Consider the following 21,061-nt stretch of genomic DNA (forward strand, 5'->3'; position numbering starts at 1 on the left):
ACTCAACTGGACAACGACCTTCCCAGGTAAAAAGTCACGAATGCTAGGCCACGCCGCGTCCTTGATTGACAAAAGGGAAAGCCAATAAAACCGCAGCGCTCTAGAACTAGCCAATTAAATGCTTAACATTTGTTTGTCTTTGCGTCATTGGACCGCCTTCCTGATTATGACGGACACTTTTAAACTCCAATGTAGACGATACGTTGTGAAAAATTAAGCAACTCACGCTTCACCAATGAGCGTAGTGAGTAGGTGGGGCAAGGGCGTGATGGACGTGTCCTTTAGCTAATGAAGTTGGTTGTTACTGCACAAACTGGGGGAGTACGCCAATGGGGAGAAGGGCTGAAGGTGGTACTTCCGACTCGCCTCCACCGGGCACCGGAGGGAAGATGGTAGCGAGTGTTTTGCTGAGGAGATCTTTGTTAGTTGCTGTTGGATTTTGCTGCAGGAGGTGAGCAAGCAACAACATGCGTCAGTAGTCATTAACAAGTGCTGTCAGCTAGAATAGCATCCAAATTTCTGGTGAAAGGTCGACTATGGATGCTGCCTAACCTGCTCAGATCCTCAACTATTTGCGTGTATTCCTCCAAATGGGTTGTCTTTTTTAAAGAGCTTCTGAGGTCCAGTTAATCATATTAAGCCAACTATATTCCTCATTAGGGATGAAACACACAGATAGCTAAATTCCCTGGGGTCAGCTGTCAGTCGGGAGTAACACCAAATATGCTTTTCATTTTTTTTTACAAACGAGGATACCAACTTTGGAAAATGTGTTCGCCCTTCTACTTTTTTTTAATGATATACAGTATGTTAGTGTGCAATGCTTGTTTATCATCCTGATTAATATTGTTAGGATTATTATTCACCTAGAAGTGATTATGTGAGTTATTTACAAGCTATTTTACACAAATACAACACCAAAGTTTAAATTACCTTTTGGCTATGAATACTTTGGAATTGCGAATATTAGTTAATTTTTGCTATGAATACTGATGTGGATCTTTAAACCAATCTTTCCACAGTTTATTGCTGACTTAATTATGCAGGTGTGAGTACTATTTTGTCTCCCTGTTGTCAATAATTGACATTTGCTTGCAATGAATGTTCAAACTTGACAGTTCATGCTTTGTCAATGAAACCAAACCATTTTGAAAAACATTGGTGGTTGTTCGTCATGTTCAACGATGATAAGAAAACTTACTTAGATTCAAAGAACATTTATTACCAAAATATATATACAACCCTGAGATTCATCTTCCCACTGACAGCCATGAAACAAAGACACTCCATGGAACCTTTTCAAAGAAAACAACAAGCACCCAACGTGCAAAAAAAATCACCCAAATGGCAAAAGAAATAGCGAATAACATAGCATCAAACCGCACAGCCTTGAAACGGTCTGAGAATGTTCATTTTAGTTCAATTTAACGCTGTGTCGTATGTTGATTGCAGACCACAAAGCCAGTCCACCCCGATCAAAATAGCAATAAAAAGGGAGTAACCGGAAACACATCTAAGATGAACTGCAGATTTCTGTAAATTAGTCCAAACCATAAACTGCCGATCAAACCTCGCCGAAGACTCAAGACTTCAGCAGCAGAGAGGGGGATGGAAAACTAGGGCAGTTCCATTCTTTCAACTTCAGAGGTCTGGGTCCAGAATTACAAACTGGATTTTCTTTGGTTGCAGTGGATGGCCAATACGTCTTCTGTGCCTTGTCATGCCCGTCACTCTCCACAGGGCAATGCAGTACCACCTTTCTGGATGAAGTACCATATATAAATATGATTGGGTTTTATGCTGTTTGCAAATGGAGCGACATAGGCGACAACAGGGTTTCACTTCCAGATGAGCTCATTGTGTTCTGTGCTCATTTGACCATCAAAACGGAGAAAACATCTTGAACTCCCACAGGCCCCAGTGATGCTACTTTAGTCTCCTGAGGCTGACACACGAGCAGCCTTCAGGAGGGTGAATGCATGAAAACCATCTGACCCAGATGGTGCATCTGGCCATGTACTAGAGACCTGTCCTGGCTGGAGTGTTCACTGAGATCTTTAACCACTTGCTTCGGCAGTCTGAGATACCCAACTGCTTCAAGCAGGCTTCATTTATGTTGGTGCCCAAGTAGAACGTGGTGATCTGCCTCTATGACTATCATCCAGTAGCACTTACATCCACAGTGGTTTAAGTGTTTTAAGAGGTTGGTGATGAAACATATCAACTCCTGCTTGAGAGGCAACTTAAATCTGCTCTAATTTTCCTACCGAAGCAACAGGTCAACAGTAGATGCCACCTCATTGACTTTCACTCAACCCTAGTACACCTGGGCAGCAAAGATGCATACTGTACATCAGGATGTTCTTTATCAACTATAGCTCAGCATTCAATACCATCATCCTCTCAAAACTAATCAATAAGCTCCAAGACCTTGGCTCAATACCTCCTTGTGCAATTGGAACCCCGATTTCCTCACTTGCAGACCCTAGTTAGCTCAGACTGGGAGCAACATGTTCTCCATGATCTGCATCAGCACAGGGGCACCAAAAGACTGTGTGCTTAGCCCCCTGCTCTACCCAATTTGCACTTATGACTGTGTGGCTAAGCACAGCTCCAATGCCATATTCAAGTTTGCTGATGGCATCACTGTCACAGGCTGAATCAAAGGTGGTGATGAATCAACATTCAGGAACAAGATTGAAAATCTGGCTGAGTGGTACCATAACATCAATCTCAATGTCAACAAGACCAAGGAGCTGATTATTGACTTAAGAAGGAAAGCAGAGGTCCATGAGTCAATCCTCATCAGAGGATCAGAGGTGGAGAAGGTCAGCAATATTAATTTCCTTGGTATTATCATTCTGAAAGACCTATCCTGGGCCCAGCACGTAAGTGCAATTACAATGAGGGCATGGTAGTGCCTCTACTTCTTTAGAAGTTTACGAAGATTCGGCATGACATCTCAAACTTTGACAAACTTCTATAGATTGACTGGCTGTATCATAGCCTGGTATCAAAACACCAAAGCCCTTGAAAGCAAAGTCCTACAAAAAGTAGTGGATACAGCCCAGTCCATCACAGGTAAAGTCCTCCCCATGATTGAGCACACCTACATGGAGGGTGGGAGGGTGTCACAGGAAAGCAACATTCATCATCAGAGATTCTTCCCCCCCCCCCCCCCCCCCCCCACACATCTAGGACATGCTCTCTTCTCACTGTAACCATCAAGGAAGAAGGTACAAGAGCCTCAGGGCTATATCAGGCTCCTGAACCAAAGGGGATAACTTCACTTGCCCCATCATTGAAATGTTCCCACAACCAATGGACTCACCTTCAAGGACTCTTCATCTCGTATTCTTGATATTAATTAATTTATTATTATTATTGCTTTCTTTTTGTATTTGCACAGTATGTTGTCTTTTGCACTCTGGCTGAATGCCTGGTTTGGTGTGGTTTTTCATTGATTATGTTATGGTTATTCTATGGACATATTGAGTATGCCCACTAGAAAAATAATCTTAGGGTTGTATATGGTGATGTAATATGTACTTGGACAATAAAGTGTCTTTAATTTTTCTACTTTAAAAGTGCCAGTGGGTCAGATAACTGGCCAAGTTATCAGTTGACCTTGTTTTTATCATGGGGCCTTCCACAGTGCTAAAGCTGAATCTGAATTCGGAGCTTTTTTTTATTTCATTCTGCCAACTTGCATAATGCAATATAGATTTTTGGCTTGGTTACTGTACAAATTAAAACATTGAGGTTTTCAGACTTATGTTTGTGAAAATTAATTGTGCATACTAATTCATTTTCTTGTTTGTTTTATAAAACTGTATTTGTTATTTTCTACAAATAGATGGCTATGGAGGCGAAGTCATTGGGTATATTTAAAGTGGAAGTTGTTAGGTTCCTGATTAGTCAGAGTGTCAACGATTAAGGGGGGAAAGGCAGGAGGGGTTGGGAGGGATAATAAATCAGCCATGATGGATTGGCAGAGATGATTCATTGGGCAGAAGGGCCTAATTCTGCTCCTATGTCTTATAGTCTTATAATGAGGTCTTTGCTGTTAAAGTCAGCAATTATTGGCAAGATGGTAATTATTCCTCGAGCTCTTGAAGGTACTTCAGTGGTCAGTTGACTGAGTTGTTCTGGAACTTTACAACACCATTAACAAAGAAATATCAATGTATTTCCAAGCGTGGATGCTGTGTTACTTGGAAGCACGGCCAGGTACCCTGCAGATGTGATAAATCTGAAATACAAACAGAAAATGCTGAAAACATGCAGCAGGTCAGGCATCATCTGTGTAGACTTAATAGTTTGTGCCCAAGGGTCTTTGGCAGAACTGAGAAAGAGAAAATAATGTTAATTTTAAATTCCAGAGAGTGAAGGGCAATGGGTAGGACAAAGAAAATATCTCTGAGGGTGATACCAGAATTGCTGTGCTCTGGTTAATGGATTAGTAAAGTTAGTTTTATTTAAAAAAGGGGAACAAAGGCTATGATATGAATCAGTATCAGATTTGTTAGCACTGGCTTGTATAATGTGAAATGTGTTGTTTTGTGGCAGCATTAGAGTGCAAAGAGATTAAAAAATTACTAAAAATAGATAGTGAAAGTATAACTCACTACGCATCGTTCATGGCTTGTGACAGTGGAGGGGAGGAATAGTTGAGTGTGTGTCTTTACTTTCCTCTACCTCCTCCCCAATGATAGTAAAAAGAAGAGGGCATATCCCAGATGGCCAGGATTCTTAGTAATTAACGCCTTCTTGAGATACTGCCTCTTGAAAATGCCCTAAATGGTGGGAAGAGTTGCACCTGTGATAAAGCTGGCTTAAGTCTACAAACCCTCTGCAGCTACTTGTGATCCTGGGTATTGGATTTTCCATACCAGACTGTGATGTAACCAGTCAGAATGCTCTTCATGTATGTCTATAGAAATTTGCAAGTTTCTTTGGTGACTCAGACTCCACTGGTGTGCTTTCTTCATGAATCCATCGATGTGTTGCACCCAGGAACGTGAAGCTGGTCACTTTTATCCAGCACTGACTCCTCAGTGAAGATTTGTATATGTTCTCCCAGCCTCCTGACTTGAGAGCAGATAGGGAATGAAAATACAGAGAAAGGATTATGAAAAGATATAAAACACAGGGCTGAAAGGTGAGCAGGTAGGTTAAGGTGTGGAGAAAAGAATCTGAACCAAGGTGGCATTTGGATGACTTGTAGCCCCAAAGGTCAGCCTGATACGGATAGAAATAAGTCAGTTGTGATATTGAGTCCGAGATACTGCAATGTGCTCAAACAGATGGTAAGCTGGCATTCCTCATGTTTACATTTTGCTTTGTTATAAATGTGCAAGAAGCCACAGGTCAGAATAGGATAAGGAACTAAAGCACAGTCATATAGAAAACTTGAAGTGCTCCTTCCTGCATGCTCTGCAAATTAGTAAATCAACTTGTGTTTAGCTTCTTAAATATTAGAGAGGACCACATTGCCTATCACGTGAGAGATGGAAAGATCTTCTTTTCACGTTATATGTCAATGATCTGGAAGATAGAATTGATGACTTCTGAGCCTGTTCTCGCTGGAGTTTTGAAGAATGAGGGGGACCTCATTGAAAGCCATCGAATATTGAAAAGCCTAAATAGAGCGGATACGGAGAGGTTGTTTCCTGTAGTGGGGGATTCTTGGACCAGAGGGCACAGCCTCTAAATAGAAGAACGGAGATAAGGAATTTCTTTAGCCAGAGAGTGATGAAACTGCAGAATTCATTGCCACAGACAGCTGTGGAGGCCAAATCATTGGGTATATTTAAAGCAGATGTCAATGAGTATTTGATTAGTAAGGCATCAAAGATTACGATCAGCCAATCTGAGATCGAGTGAGTCAGTGTTGTTGCAGATAGAAGTTAAGGTGTGACACATGGCATTAAGGATGGATATGAAGATGCTTCAAGAACATTTACCTGGATAGTTTTAACATAAATATGACCTTGTGTGGTTCCACCAGGTGGAGTTAAAGTTAGAGATACTTGTTCAGGAAAAAAATGTGACTGTGGAAGTAAGTTTTGGTCAACAACTATCAAAGACGAGAAGGATGCAGAAACCACTGATGGTGAAAAGTAAATGGATGGAAATCTTGCTTGAGAGCAAAAGAGATCAAAATAAACATTTACATTCCTGAGAGAGAGAGTCGGTGGTGAATGCAATGATAAACTATAGTAAAATAAAAAATAATTTTATGCAGATACTTCACAAGATAAAATCCTGTGGTGTTACAAGAAAGATACTGGCATGGATAGGGGAATGGCTGACAGCCAGGAGATAGTGAGTTGGAATAAAGGAGCCCTTTTCTGGTTGCCTACCAGTGACTAGTGGTGTTTCCCAGGGGTCAGTATTGGGACTGCTACTTTTCACATTGTCAGTGATTTGGATAATGGAATTGATAGCTTTGTGGGAAAATTTGCAGGTAGAGGGGTAGGTAGTGCCGAGGAAGCAATGCGATTGCAGCAGGACTTGGACAAATTGGAAGAATGGGCAAAAAAGTGGCAGATGGAATACAGGATTGGGAAATATTTGTTAATGCATTTTGATAAAAGGAACAATTGTGGACTATTGTCTAAATGGGGAGAAGGTTCAAACGTCACAGGTGCAAAGGGACTTGGGAGTCCTCATGCAAGACTCCCAGGTTAATTCAAAAGTTGAGTCTGTGGTAAAGAAGGCAAATGCAGTGTTGGCATTTACTTCAAGGAAAATAGAATATAAAAGCAAAGAGCTAATGCTGAGGCTTTATAAGGCACTAGTCAGGCCTCATTTTGAATATTGTCAACAGTTTTGGGCCCCATAGCTCAGAAAGGATGTATTGTCATTGGAGAGAGTCCAGAGGAGGTTCATGAGGATGATTCCGTGAATGAAGGGGTTAACACTTGAGGAGCATTTGGGAGCTATGGGCCTGTACTCACTGGAATTTAGAAGATTCCAGAGAGTTGAATTTTTAGCGGGATATCTCATTGAAACCTACCAAATATTGAAAGGACTAGATAGGCTAGATGTGGGGAGGATATTTCTAGTGGTGAGGGTATCCAGGACTAGAGGGCACAGCCTCAAAATTGAGAGGTGATCTTTTAGATTAGAGGTAAGGAGGATTTTTTTTAGCCAGAGAACAGTGAATCTGTGGAATGCTCTGCCGCAGACTGCAGTGGAGGCCAAGTCCATGGGTATGTTTAAGGCAGAAATTGATAGTTTCCTGATTGGTCAGGGCATCAGAAGATATGGTGAGAGGACAGGTGTATGGGATTGAGTGGGATCCAGGATCAGGCATGATGGAATGGCAGAGCAGACTTGATGGACTGAATGGCATAATTCTGATCCTATAATTTATGGTCTAATTCCAGATATTGGAAATCTAAATCAAAAGTTACAAAGTAGCATGTAACACAGTTCAATACAGAGAAGTTGACAATTTGCTCTCTAAGTGGTAATGGGAAGAAACAATGTTCTTTTGATGACTGGATGCCTGTATGTTGCTGGATTTACCTTGAGGTTTCAACTTTGCTTTAATATGGGCCATTGGTGCTGCTACTGTATTCTGTAAGATGCAAAACAGAATGTACAAAGGCTAAATAGAAAGCAACTGAGTGTTTGTCAGAGAATACTGTAAAGTGGACAGATATAACTTGTATTCCTTCTTGGTTATAACTTCTCAAATTTGGTTTTACTTTCATGCTACTTATTTCTTAAATGACCTTTAACTTACTTAACCTACTTTCCCTGCTCCCATTCCCAAGTGGGTAGTTATGAAATTTGAAGATCAGATCCAAACCTTCCCTATGCCATACACTTAATTGGAAACCCATGGTGTTTCTAAGAGTACTAAATATAATAAATAACTATTGATTGCTTAATTTTAATTTTTCATTTGGATTACTGAAGAGACTAATAACTTTATGAAGGGTGTAGAATAGGGTAAATGCAGGCAAGCTTTTTCCACTAAGGTGGATGAGACTAGAACTAGAGGTCATGGGTTCAGGGTGAAAAGTGAAATGTTTAAGGGGAACATGAGGAAGGTCTTCTTCATTCAGAGGGTGGAGAGAATGTGGAATGATCTGCAAGGTGGAAGTGGTGGATTCAGGTTTCATTTAAACATTTAAGAGAAATTTCGATAGGTGCATGGATGGGGGTGGTATGGAGGGCTCTGGTCCAGGTGCAGGTCCACAGGACTAGGCAGAATAATAGTTTAGCACAGACAAGTTGGGCTGAAGGGCCTGTTTCTGTACTTTGGTGCTTTAAAAGGTATTTGTAATAGGTGGGACTTCTTTGTATGGAGGCACTGGAATCTGAAGCACTGAGTAACTCAATAGGTCAGGTTGTGTCTATGCAGGGAAATGGTTCAGGTACGACGTTCCAGTACTGGCACTCAATGTCAGTAAGATGAAAAAGCTGATTGTGGACTTCAGGAAGGGTAACATATACCAATCCTCATAGAGGGATCAAAAGTGGAAAGAGTGATCAGCTTCAGGTTCCTGGATGTCAAGATCTCTGAGGATCTAACCAGGTCCAAACATATCGATGTAGTTATAAAGAAGGCAAGGCAGCGGCTATACTTCATTAGGAGTTTGAACAGATTCGGCATATCAACAAATACACTAAAAAATTTCTATAGTTGTAACGTGGAGAGCATTCTGACAGGCTGCATCACTGTCTGGTATGGAGGGGCTACTGCACAGGACCGAAAGATGCTGCAGAAGGTTGTAAATCTGGTCAGCTCTGTCTTGGATACTAGCTTACAAAGTGCCCAGGACATCTTCAGGGAGCGGTGTCTCAGAAAGGCAGTGTCCATTATTAAGGACCTCCAGCACCCAGAGCATGCTCCTTTCTCACTGTTACCATCAGGTAGGAGGTACAGAAGCCTGAAGGCACACACTCAGCACTTCAAGAACTGCTTCTTCACCTCTGCCATCTGATACCCAAATTGACATTGAATCTCACTTTTTTTTTAATATACAGTATTTCTGTTTTTGTACATTTTTAAAAAATCTATTCAATATATGTAATTGATTTACTTGTTTATTTTTTCTCTCTCTGCTAGATTATGTATTGCATTGAACTGCTGCTGCTAAGTTAACACATTTCACATCATGCCAGTGATAATAAACCTGATTCTGATTCTAATTCTGAGGTTGAGACTCTCCACCTTGGCCAGTATAAAAAAGGGAGGGGATAGAGCAAGAAGCATGAATTTATAAGTTGTTAGACTCCTAATAGAAATATATTTTTCTACTCAGCAGGAGCCTTTCATGTAATTATATTTCATCACAGCTTAACCTGGTACTTCAGATGTCGTATGTCTTTTAGGTGTAATCTTGTTCCATTTACTTATTGAGATGAATCTAATATATTTAGTAGCATTAGTTGAAAATGAATAGGGAATCCTTCACATTGAGGCCAATTACTGCCTTTCAAGTAATACCAGCTAATATATAACTTAGTCATTATTGTATGTTACACCATGTGTTATTTTGGCTGCTATTAGCCCTACATAACAAGTGCTGGAAGTGCTTTGAATACAAGGTTCTTTTATCCCTAACTTGCCTGATGAAATGAATAAAGCCTTGTGGTCTAACATTCAGATAGAATAATCCATAGCCACTGACCCTCAACTGCTGTTACTAATTCGTTATGGTGAAGTGCTGACATAACTGGAAGTTCTGCCACTTTGGAGTCAAAGAGAATTAATACCAGCAGACAGTGAAAGTGAACAGGTTGCTGATGTATGCTTGAGATTAATGGCAGGTTAATTCAAGGCCAGTTGTCATTTCTCAAGTGTGTCAACACTGACTATTTAGGGAATCAGTGAGTTCAGCCTGAATTCCTACAGTAATTTTTGTTGTTTGCTGGCAGTGGTGAACTGAACAGTGTACTTTCAAAATTGGTGTACTCCACGTAGACTTCTGCTAAGTGCAGCAAGCTTTTTCCGCATTTGACACAGGGCTGTTTAGTAGACTTGAGTAAAGGGTAAAACTGCATTAGTTATACTTGCCGGGATGTTTTCTGTTTTGTCCACTCTTTGCTAACTATTTTAACTTCTGTATTTTTAACAGGGTGCAGTGTTGGCCCATTTCTTTGCGGAGCCAACCTCTATTATTAGCTAATGTATCTCGCCTTGTGGCATGCCAACAATCATTAAACACTCGATTCAGTAGAAGGTGCTTCTCAGCTGGTCAAGAAACTGAATCGAAGTCTGATACATCCCAGGATACAGTGACACTCAGTGATAGCTGTGTTAAGGTAAAGTTCAAAAGATGCTGGAGATCAGTTTCAATAGCCATTTGTCATCAGTATCACACTATTTCCCTTTATGTTTCGAGATTCTTTTTCCAAGTAGGATAGCTGTAGGAAGTGAAGAAAATACCAGTTGCAACTATAGGGGATACCAGTTAAACGTAGCCAAATATCATTTTTATAACTTAGAGGAAATCGATTTCCTGACTTTAGACCTATATCCATAACTTAAACCTAAACATATTGAGCTCCTGGTTATGTGAAAGAAGGAGGTGTTTAGAGGTATATATAGGTAGGTAGGAACGGATAAGAGACTTCAGGAGTATAAGAAATGCAAGGGAACACTTAAAGAAGGAAATCAGGAAGACTAAAAGAAGGCATGAGGTTGCTCCAGCTGACAAGGTGAAGGAGAATCCTAAGGGCTTCAACAGATATATTAAGAGCAGAAGGATAACAAGGGACAAAATTAGTTCTCTGGAAGATCAGAGTGGTGATCTATGTGTGGAGCTGAAAGAGGTGTGGAGGAGATCTTACATGGAGTTTTTGCATCTGTATTTACTCGGCAGACAGAAGTGTTTGCTGCCTTGAGGCAAATTAGGGTGGGTAAGTCCCCAGGGCCGGACAAGGCATTCCCTCGGAGCCTGTGGCAGGCTAGTGCAGAATTTACAGGAGCCTGAACAGAGATATTTAAAGCATCCTTAGTCATATGTGAGCTACTGGGGGATTCGAGGCTAGCTAATGTTGTTCTGTTGTTTATGAAAGTCTCTAAGAATAAGCCAGGAAATTATAGGCCATTGAGCCTGACATCAGTTGTGGGGAAGATTTGGAAGGTCTTCGAAGGGACTGGATATATATATATATTTATATTTAAATATTTGGATAGACAAGGTTTATTAGGGATAGTCAACATAGCTTTTTATGTGATAAGTCATGTCCAACCAATCTTTTGAGGAAGTTACCAGAAAAGTTGATGAAGGCAAGGCAGTGGATGTTGTCTACATGGACTTTAGCAAATGACAAAGTCCCACATGGGAGGTTGGTCAAGAAGGTTCAGTCGCTTGGTGTTCAAGATGAGGTAGCAAATTTGATTAGACATTGGCTTTGCGAGAGAAGCCAGAGAGTGGTAGAGATGGTTGCCTCTCTCACTGGAGGCCCGTTACTAGTGGTGTGCCACAGGGATCGGTACTGGCTCTGTTGTCGTTTGTTATCTATATCAATGATCTGGATGATAATATGGTAAATTGGTTCAGCAACTTTGTGGATGACACCAAGATTGGGGCTATATTGGATGGTGAAGAAGACTATCAAAGCTTGAGGGGAGATTTGATAGTAAATTATGACGGTAAAGATAGGGTAAATGTAAGTAGGCTTTTCCACTGAGGTTGGATGAGACTGCAAACAGAGGTCATGGGTTAAGGTTGAAAAGTGAAAAGTTTAAGGGGAACATGAGGGGAAACTTCTTCACTCAGAGGGTTGTGAGAGTGTGGAATGTGCTGGCTGCACAAGTGGTGGATACGGGTCGATTTCAACTTTTAAGAGGAATTTGGAATGGTGTATGGAGGGCTGTGGTCCCCGGTTCAGATCGATGGGACCAGGCATATTAATGGTTCGGCACAGACTAGATGGGCCAAAGTTCCTGTTTCTGTGCTGTAGTGTTCTATTACTCTATAGAGGCATGAAATGTTCTTGAGTTAGAGTACTTGAAGCATTTCCAAAACTCATTAGTCTTCATGTGGAAAGAGAAGATTAATTTTCATTGGTATGTGGTGGGTTCAAGCTTTGTCCCCAGTTCCAATGTCATGGGCGCCATGGTAGTGTAGCAGTTAGAACAATGCTATTACAACTCAGCACAATGGAGTTCAGAGTTCAATTCCATCATCATCTGTAAGGAATCTATATGTCTTCACCGTGGAATGCATGGGTTTTCTCTGGGTGCTCCAGTGTCCTCTCACAGTAAAAAGACATATTGGTAGGTTAACTGGTCATTGTAAATTGTCCTGTGATTAGGATAGGGTTAATTGGGTATTACTGGGTAACATGGCTCAAAGGGCCAGAAAGGCCTTTTCTGCACTGTATCTAAATAAACAGATAAATAAATAAATAGACTTACCACTCAACCAATTCCTCACACTGAGGTTGTATAATAAAACTCAGAGAATCTGTGGTCAAATTGTTTGGAAAATCCCTATGTGTCGGGTCCAGGCTCGCTGGTTAGTAATTCGTGTGCTCCGTCTAACACATTGGGGGACCCAGTTCCTGTTCTTGAAAATCGCTGAACTCTGGTTCCTGTGCTCCTTTGAAAATTTCCTGCTGCTGTTTCCCATGCTCCCCTTAAACAAACTGGTTTCACTGGAAAGTTTTACTATACAATTGTATTATATAAAGTTAAATTAAAAATGTGTTGGAGAGTGATTTGTCGTAACACTCAGTTTCCAATATTTATTTCAGACTCCTAGTATTTACAGTTTTTTTAAATGTTCATTATACTTTGTAGCAGCTTTTTGAAGAATCCTACATGATTAACGTCTCATTAGATAATAACTGTCTTCCAGCGACTACAGAAAATTTTGGAAAAGGATGAGTTCCTGAGGGTACAAGTGGAAGGAGGTGGCTGCTCGGGATTCCAGTACAAATTCCTACTAGATAAAACAATAAACTCAGATGACAGGTAAAAAAAATCAGTAGAGTTTTGTTTGATAATGCCACAAAATCTTTTCTGCTCGGCTGTAATAGTTATCCATTGTAGCAAATGCATGTGCAGTTAACGAATAGGCTAACACACCCAAAATGCTGGAGCAACTCTGGGTATCAGCCACCATCTATGGAGAGGAATAAACAGTCAACTAATAGAGGTCCAGATGTAGAGTTTCAGCCCAAAATGTTGTCTCTTTATTCCTTTTCATAGGTGCCAGCTGACCTGCTGAATTCCTCCAGCATTTGGGATGTGTTACCCTGGATTTCCAGCTATGCAGAGTCTCGTGTTTATGATCTTGAGTTACAGAATAGGCTTTGTGGGGCTCTGTATTTTGATGGAAGACATTAGAGGACAGGGATTTAAAAATCAGTCAGTTAATTTATCACCAACTTATTCAGTTTTTTGAGGCTGGACCTACGCTTGTGTATGTAGTCTACCAGGTGCATACACACTCTTTATTAGGTATAGGAGTGGAAACCAGTGTGGTCTTCTGCTGCTGTAGCCCATCCACTTTCAAGGTTCAAGGTGTTGTACATTCGGAGATGCTGTTTTGCACACCACTGTTGTAATACATGTTACTGTCACCTTTCTGTCAGCTTGAACCAGTGTGGCCATTCTCCCCAGACCTCTCCCATTAACAAGACATTTTCGCTCACAGAACTGCCACTCAATGGATGAATGTTGTTTTTGTTCCATTCTCTGTAAAATCTAGAGACTTTTGTGTGTGAAAACCCCAAGAGATCAGCATTTTCTGAGATACTCAAACCACCCCCTCTAGTACGAACAATCATTCCACTGTCTAAGTCACTTAGATTACATTTCTTCCCCATTCTGCTGTTTGATCTAAACAACAACTGAATCTCTTGATCATGCCTGCATTCTTTTATGCATTGAGTTGCTACCACATGATTGCCTCATTAGATATATGCATTAATGAGCAAATGTAGCTAATAAAGTGGCCACTGAGTGTATTTTAAAATGGAATCTCATTACTTATTTTCAATGCTTTGAATTTTAAACTTTTACAAAAAAAACTCAATGAGAATTTGCCATCAAGGTTCGGTTGGATAGTGTAACTTCATAATAAACGTCAGTCTTATCTGGGCCTTTTCTCGAATTTCCGTGTTCAACTCTAGCTTTTGTAATTGGTAATTAATCCCCACAGTCATGTCTCCAAGCTTTCATAAATTTAAATCACTGTATTAGTCCTGCCAAAGTATGTGCTATGTTGTATTGTAACCAAGATCTCAAACTTTTGTGGTATCTCGTTGTCTTGTGGAAGGCAATAAGTTATATAACTTACACAAAGAATCACTTCCAATCAGAAGATTGAAAAAGGAATTTTCTGCATATTTTGCACTACTGAATTTTGCAAGATGAGACATTATTTCAAATAAAGCTTGCAACCGTATCTGTGAATTGCTTAACCTAACCACACCCGTTATAATACAAATTTTTCACATTAGTTTATAAACCATTTGTCTTGAGGGATACTGCATGTATATGTAACTTGATACACATGACAGCAAGTGTAGCAATAATTAAATGTATCGTTTATTATGTAGAATTAAATATTTTTAAAAAAACTTACGGTAATTTTCTACCCTGCAAGTTAATGGTATGCTTGTCTTTACAAATTAGGATCTTTGAACAGGATGGCGTTTGTGTTGTCATTGATTCTGATAGTCTGGAGTACTTGAAGGGAGGCACAGTGGACTACAGCGAAGAACTCATCCGTAGTTCATTCCAGATATTGCACAATCCACGGGCAGAACATGGATGTTCCTGTGGGAGCTCTTTCTCCATTAAATTGTGAAGTATAGCAGCTTATCCTTTCCACTATGTTGAAAAGGTGCGCACAAAATCAAGCTTGGCTGAAGAAAAATGCAGAGCCAAGCTTAAAACAAAACAGTGTATGATATTACAGCCTTGCTGAAGATTACAAAGAAAACAAATAGGAACAGAACATTGGAGTTAAATTATTTATACTTGGCAATGCAATACAGTGAGATGTTTTGAAACACAATGTGCCACTAATAATAAAGGTTGCACAGTATCTCTTATGAAGGCCTTGTACTTTTTCAGATTGAAATAATAAGGGCAGACAAATAATTGAATCCACAGCCCAAGAAATTGGAAAGCTAGGTTCAGTGTATCTAACCTGGAGAAATGTACAGCGATGTGTCTATTGGGTTTGCAGCTTTGAGTAGAAGTGACTGTGTAATAGACTTTTATCTGAACTATCTATCAGTGACCTTTACTTGTTATTATTGAGATCCCAGTGAAATACATAGCAACAGCCAAGATTTAACTTTTTAATTTGGTTTGGTTGATCTTGTTCCCAGAGTTTTGTTTCTAACGTTAAATATGTTGAAGAGCCACGAATTTTAATAATTTTCAGACATTTTATTCATCAAAGTTTCATGAATCTTGAAGTGTTTCCCATTTAACATTCTACACCAATTAAAACCATAAATTACAGCAGAGGCCATTCAGCCCATTTTCCTTGTAATAGACCTGTCCTATTATTCCAATTCCCTGCCCTTCACCCAAAGTAGTACAGATTTTACATTATTTATTTGATTTCTATTTGGAAGCACTATTGAATCTGCTTGCCTTTTCCACTTCCTTCCCTCACCATCTACCAACAGCTTTTTGTCAATTACCTTAAATTTATGCCTGCAGGGGAACTTTCCTGTTAGAAATAAGTTCAACCTATATTTCTTTTAGAATCCCTTTATATTGTCAGCCTCTATGAACTCTTCAAAACCTTCTCTGCTTAATGAAGATCAATATTAGCTTCTCTGGTTGCCACTTGTGTTCTAAAATTTGTTAAAATCTTAATGTGGCCATTTGCTTCCTATTACAAGATGGTAACTCCAATATAATCATGAGCTTCCATAACAGCTGAGTTAAGGCTGGTTTTCACTAAATCCTGAACTACCAGAGATCCTTTTTCCAAGTGTTCCTTTCCTTTTTTTCCTGAGTTGGTACTGGAACATAGGCCACCGATGTCAGCCTGCCAGAGTCCTCTGTCCTGGGACAGTCTTTAATGTTGTCTTCAGGTGTAGTCTATCTTCTTGGGGTATCCTTCCTCTCCTAAGGATGAGGTCTTTGGAGCTTTTGTTGGTGTTTCTGTAACTGGGTTTTTAAGGGATGGGTTACTAGCCCTGTATCAAATCCACCTCCTTTTGTAGCCAGGCTTAGGACTGGCCATAGCAGAGTTACCCTGAGTTGATCTTGCTAAAAAAAAGTGTAATTACTATAAAGAATACATTCATTATTGCTTTTTACACTTAAAAGAAATGGAATAAGGGGGTTGTTGGGATGGGAGGGTGTGGAAGTCTTGAGCAAACTTTTTCTATTATGAGTTTGCATGTTGCTGGGCAGCTCTAGAAAGATGCGTACGAAGCAAAATTATGAAACCCTACTTCCAGCATTATGCATAAAGGAAGCACTGTCGAAATGAACCCTTTTATCTGTACTGGTGATTCCTCATTTCAGATGTTTGTGGAGTGTCCTGTACTCTGGACGCTCCTGAGTTCAGATCAACATGTCCTAGTACAGAGTTGACTTGTATTAAACTTATTTAATATAAGAAAATACAAATGGTCTCTCAGATAAGAAGGGAGAGATCATTTATATTGAAGGTCCCCGAATGGTGTAAAATAATTTTTCCTCCTAACTTCTGCTTTTCATATTCCTTTCTACATCATTGTGTCTTTAAAAGGTACATTTGTTGGGAATTTTATATGTTTTTTTTCTCTCTGATGCCACCTTTGTCCTTGGTGTTTGCTAAGCATTTGCCAATTTCGGTGGAACTCGGCAGCCCACTCAGTTTTATGCTCTAAACATTGCCCTCTGGTGGCATGCAGAATAATAGCTACTTGAGACCATAAGACCCCTAAGCAGAATTAATGTCATTTGGCCCATTGAGTCAGTTCCACCATTCAATCATGGCTGATTTACTTTCCTTCTGAACCATATTGTCTTGTTTTCTCCCCAAAACCTTTGACACCCTTACCAGTCAAGAACTTATCAGTCTGCACTTCAAATATACCAAAAACTCTTGTCTATGGCAATGGATTCCACAGAGTCACCACTGTCTGGCTAAAGAAATTCCTCATCTGTTCTAAAGGGTCTGTGCCCTCTGATCCTGGACTCTCCCGTTATTGCAAACATCCTCTCCATCCCCACTCTATCTAGGCCTTTCAATACTCATAGGTTTCAGTGAGATCCCCACCCCACTACCCCACATTCTGCTGTACTTTAGAGAGTACAGGCCCAAAGCCATTAAACACTTACTTTCATTTTCAGATCATTCTTGTTATACTCCTCTGGACCCTTTCCAATGTCAGCACATCCTTTCTTAAATAAGGGGTTCACAATGCTTCAAGTGGAGTCTGAGCGATGCCTTATAAAGCAACAGAATTACATCCTTGCTTTTATATTCTAGTCCTCTCAAAGTTAATGCTAACATTGCTTTTGCCTTCTTTATTACAGACGAAACCAGCAAGTTAACCTTTTGGAAATCTTGCACTAGAACTCCCAAGTTCCTTTGCATCTCCAATTTCTGAATTTGCTTCCAGTGTAGAAAATAGTCTATGCCTTTATTCCTTCTGCAGAAATGTATTTCATCTGCCACTTCTTTGCTCATTCTAATCTGCTTAAGTCCTTCTGCAGATGTCCTGCTTCCTACACACTACCTGCCCCTCTACCTATCTTTGTATCATCTTTAAACCTGGCCACAGTAGTTTCAAAGGTTCATTTATTATCAAATTATACAATTCCGAAATTCATCAATTTGCCGGGTAGCCATCAATGCCGTCATTCAGATCATTGACATATTAACGTAAAAAGTGGCGGACCCAGCACCAACCCCTGTGGCTACCACCAGTCACTGGTAGCCAACCAGAAAAGGCCCTCTTTCTTCCCACTCTCTGCCGCCTGCCAGTTAGCCAATCTTCTCTCCATGCTAGTATTTTTCTTGTAATACTATGGGTTCCTTCTTGTTTAGCAGCCTCATGTGCGGTGCTTCATCAGTCCTTTTGAAAATCCAAATAAGCAACATCCACTGTCTCCTTGCTCCAACATACCTCATAGCATAAACAAGTTTGACCTTACGCCACATAACAAAGACATTGGAACAAATGATCAAAATCTTGATTGAAGAGACAAGGTTTGTGGACAATTATGAAGACCAATTACCTTGTAATCCTATCACTAAAGAGGAAGAGATGCTCTTCAAGTGTCCAACATCTCAGTACCTGCGATTAAATGATATCTATAAATTAGCATAAACATGGTATTTTTGTTCCTCTGCTGCCTTTTGCTACATTCAGAAAGGCTGTGCATATATTATATAAAAAAAAGTGTTGGGGACGTCTGCTTATTGATTTTTTTCAGGAAAAGCAAATGGTGTAAGATTAAATTTATAAAATGCAGGAGGAACTCGGCAGATCAGGCTGCATTTAGGGTAAGAAGGTTTTGAGCTGAAACATCGGGAAATGCCCCTCCAGCATTTTGTGTGTGTCACTCTGAATTTCCAGCATCTGCAGAATCTCTTGTATTTAAGATTAAATTTAGCAAGTTTTACACAAACTATTTTGAAGTGCTCTTCCTGACAATGTATGTTGTTCCATGCACTCTAAAAAGGAAATTGAAGACATATTTTCAGCTACTTTAAAAAATGAAAATCAGGCAGGATATACAAATGGTACACCAGATTGGTTGTTGCTTGCTTAAAGCCCGTGTTCATATTGAATTATTTTGCAAGTGTTTTAATTAGGGAGCTGTAGGGAAGATTAAAGCAAGAACATGCATTGGCACAAATAGAAAGTAAGTGTCATTATCAAAAGTTCAACATAGAGAAAAGTGCTTATTTTCTTTTCCTTTCCAGCTGGGTAAAGTTAATACCATTGGACAGCTGACAAGTGGAATGTTCCATCCCTGCCTGTCCTCAATCGGACCTCCCTTTAGATTCAGATTTGTTGAAAATGAGCCTATTTTCCTTTCAGTAATATGTTACTGAGTGAGAGAATTTGTTCTGGTAAAAGAAAGTTGGCACACCAGTGTGAGTTAAAAGCAGATATGAAAGCACTGGCAATTTTCAGCATTTGTACTTTTTTGTGTTCAAAGATAAAGGTGAGATGAATTGTTGCTTTGTATGCAGTAGTGCAGTGGCCATCATTTGTAATGTGGCAAAATTTGGAAATGCTGTATTTTATGATATAATAAATACTTTGTACTCTTCACACTGCTTTTATTAATGCACTCTGGTATATTGCCAGTAGGTTTTGGTGAAATGGCTTCCGTACCATTGCCTTAACAAGACCTTGTTAAAATACATCATCCAGTTAATGTAGCAGGACGTGTAGATGTACACTCTGTGCTTGGGCCGTGTTTCATTGGGTGTCAGCCTTGGCTTTGCACCAGGACTTCTGTTCTTTAGATCAAGACCCTCTCCAGAGATTTGAAGACATGTTCCAGCTAAATGTAGTTGCATAGAAATGTAGCCCTCACAGAAGAAGAATCATTTCACATGACAGAACACAAAGTTCAGAAATAAACTTAGTGTAAAACAAAACTCTAAAATCAGGAATTACAAAGGGAAATTTCTATAGTTTCAGTCGGAAGATGAGTACTTCTCCTTTTGATAATATCATCACTACATTTTCAAAGAGACTAGTTGCATCTGACAAGCTGGTGTTTACTGCTGAATCCCCAGAAGGCTGCCTATGGAAAAACATGATTGTAAAAGTTCTTTCTTTCATTTTTCACCTCAGAAGTATATTTGGCAGCTTAGCCCAGCATCATACCTGTAATAATACAGGTTTTCTGAATAAAATGCTTCAACCAGGCCTGCCTTCAGATTCAGATTTGTTGAAAATGAGCCCATTGCTCCCTCAATAACGTGCACATTTTTCCTTCTTCCCATGCATATAAATCTTTTGTAGTGACAGAAGCTGTAAGTGGTTTGTTACATGTCATAGTGAGGTACTGCTACAATGGGAGATATTTTGAGTGATACAATTGTCACTCTAAATGTGCTTTCTAATTAAACTTACTTGTACCAAATACTGAACCTTACTTCATAAAGACTGAAAGACCCAGCAATGGAAAGAAAATGTCTGAGAGTAATTAGTGAGTTCTTACTGAATGTGTTGAAGTATGAAATGGGCACATAGTGTGTATTGCTACTACTATTAATTGAGATTAAAGAAATATTAGTTTTATTCATCGCATCTACATCAAACATACAGAGAAATCCGTTGAGTTGTGTCAAATCAGATCAACGGAGATCATGCTGGACAGCCCAAAAGTGGCACCACATTTCTGGCGCCATCATAGCATACTCACAACTCACTAACCCTAACCCAAACTGGAGGCATTTGGAATCCAGAGCCATGCAGTCATGGGCAGAATGTACAAACTCTCTCAAAATTCAAACGGAAGTGTACAAACTCTTTACAGAATGTGGCGGGAATCGAACCGGGCGATCACTGACGCTGTAACGGGGTTGTGCTAATTGCCACATTCGTACTTTGCCCCTTTTAAATCAGTGACCTAGATTTAAATAACCAAGGCAAAGTAATAATATTTATAGATTTTTAGAAATTTACCATCTTTGTAATTTAGACGATTAGATTTTTAAAAATCAGTTCAAATTAGAAAATGCACCTCATGAATAAATTGGTGAATAATTCGGCAAGCAGTGGCAGATAACGTTCAACATTCACAGCTGTGATAAACAGGAGAAAGTCTGCAGATGCTGGAAATCTAAAACAACACACGCAAAATGCTGGAAGAACTCAGCAGGTCACACAGCGTCTATGGAAATGAATAAACCTGCTGAGTTCCTCCAGCATTTTGTGTGTGTTGCTTCCCCACTATGAGGTGCTACATGTAACGAAGAGATGATGTGCGTCATGGGAAGACGCTAGAACTCGTTAACTAGCCTAGATGCTAACTTTTACTAAAACAAAAGTATGCTGAATTACAACCATGATGTAACAACATGAATTGGAGGAGACAGCGAACTTTGCAGTGATCTGCTTAGCCCGTGGTTTAAACATTTCACCTTAA

The 21,061-nt window shown here is 39.8% G+C and overlaps 1 protein-coding gene across 1 annotated transcript; it reads left to right on the forward strand.

Moving 5' to 3' along the window:
* The first annotated feature begins 350 nt into the window (after nucleotides 1-350).
* On the forward strand, nucleotides 351-19,228 carry isca2 (iron-sulfur cluster assembly 2). Its single transcript, XM_073039259.1, has 4 exons — nucleotides 351-451; nucleotides 10,101-10,287; nucleotides 12,834-12,949; nucleotides 14,618-19,228. Exons 1-4 carry the CDS (start codon nucleotides 390-392, stop codon nucleotides 14,790-14,792), a joined length of 540 nt encoding a protein of 179 aa, XP_072895360.1. The 5' UTR covers nucleotides 351-389; the 3' UTR covers nucleotides 14,793-19,228.
* The last annotated feature ends 1,833 nt before the right edge of the window (nucleotides 19,229-21,061 follow it).

Source organism: Hemitrygon akajei, chromosome 3, assembly GCF_048418815.1.
Source record: "Hemitrygon akajei chromosome 3, sHemAka1.3, whole genome shotgun sequence".
Taxonomy (NCBI): domain Eukaryota; kingdom Metazoa; phylum Chordata; class Chondrichthyes; order Myliobatiformes; family Dasyatidae; genus Hemitrygon; species Hemitrygon akajei.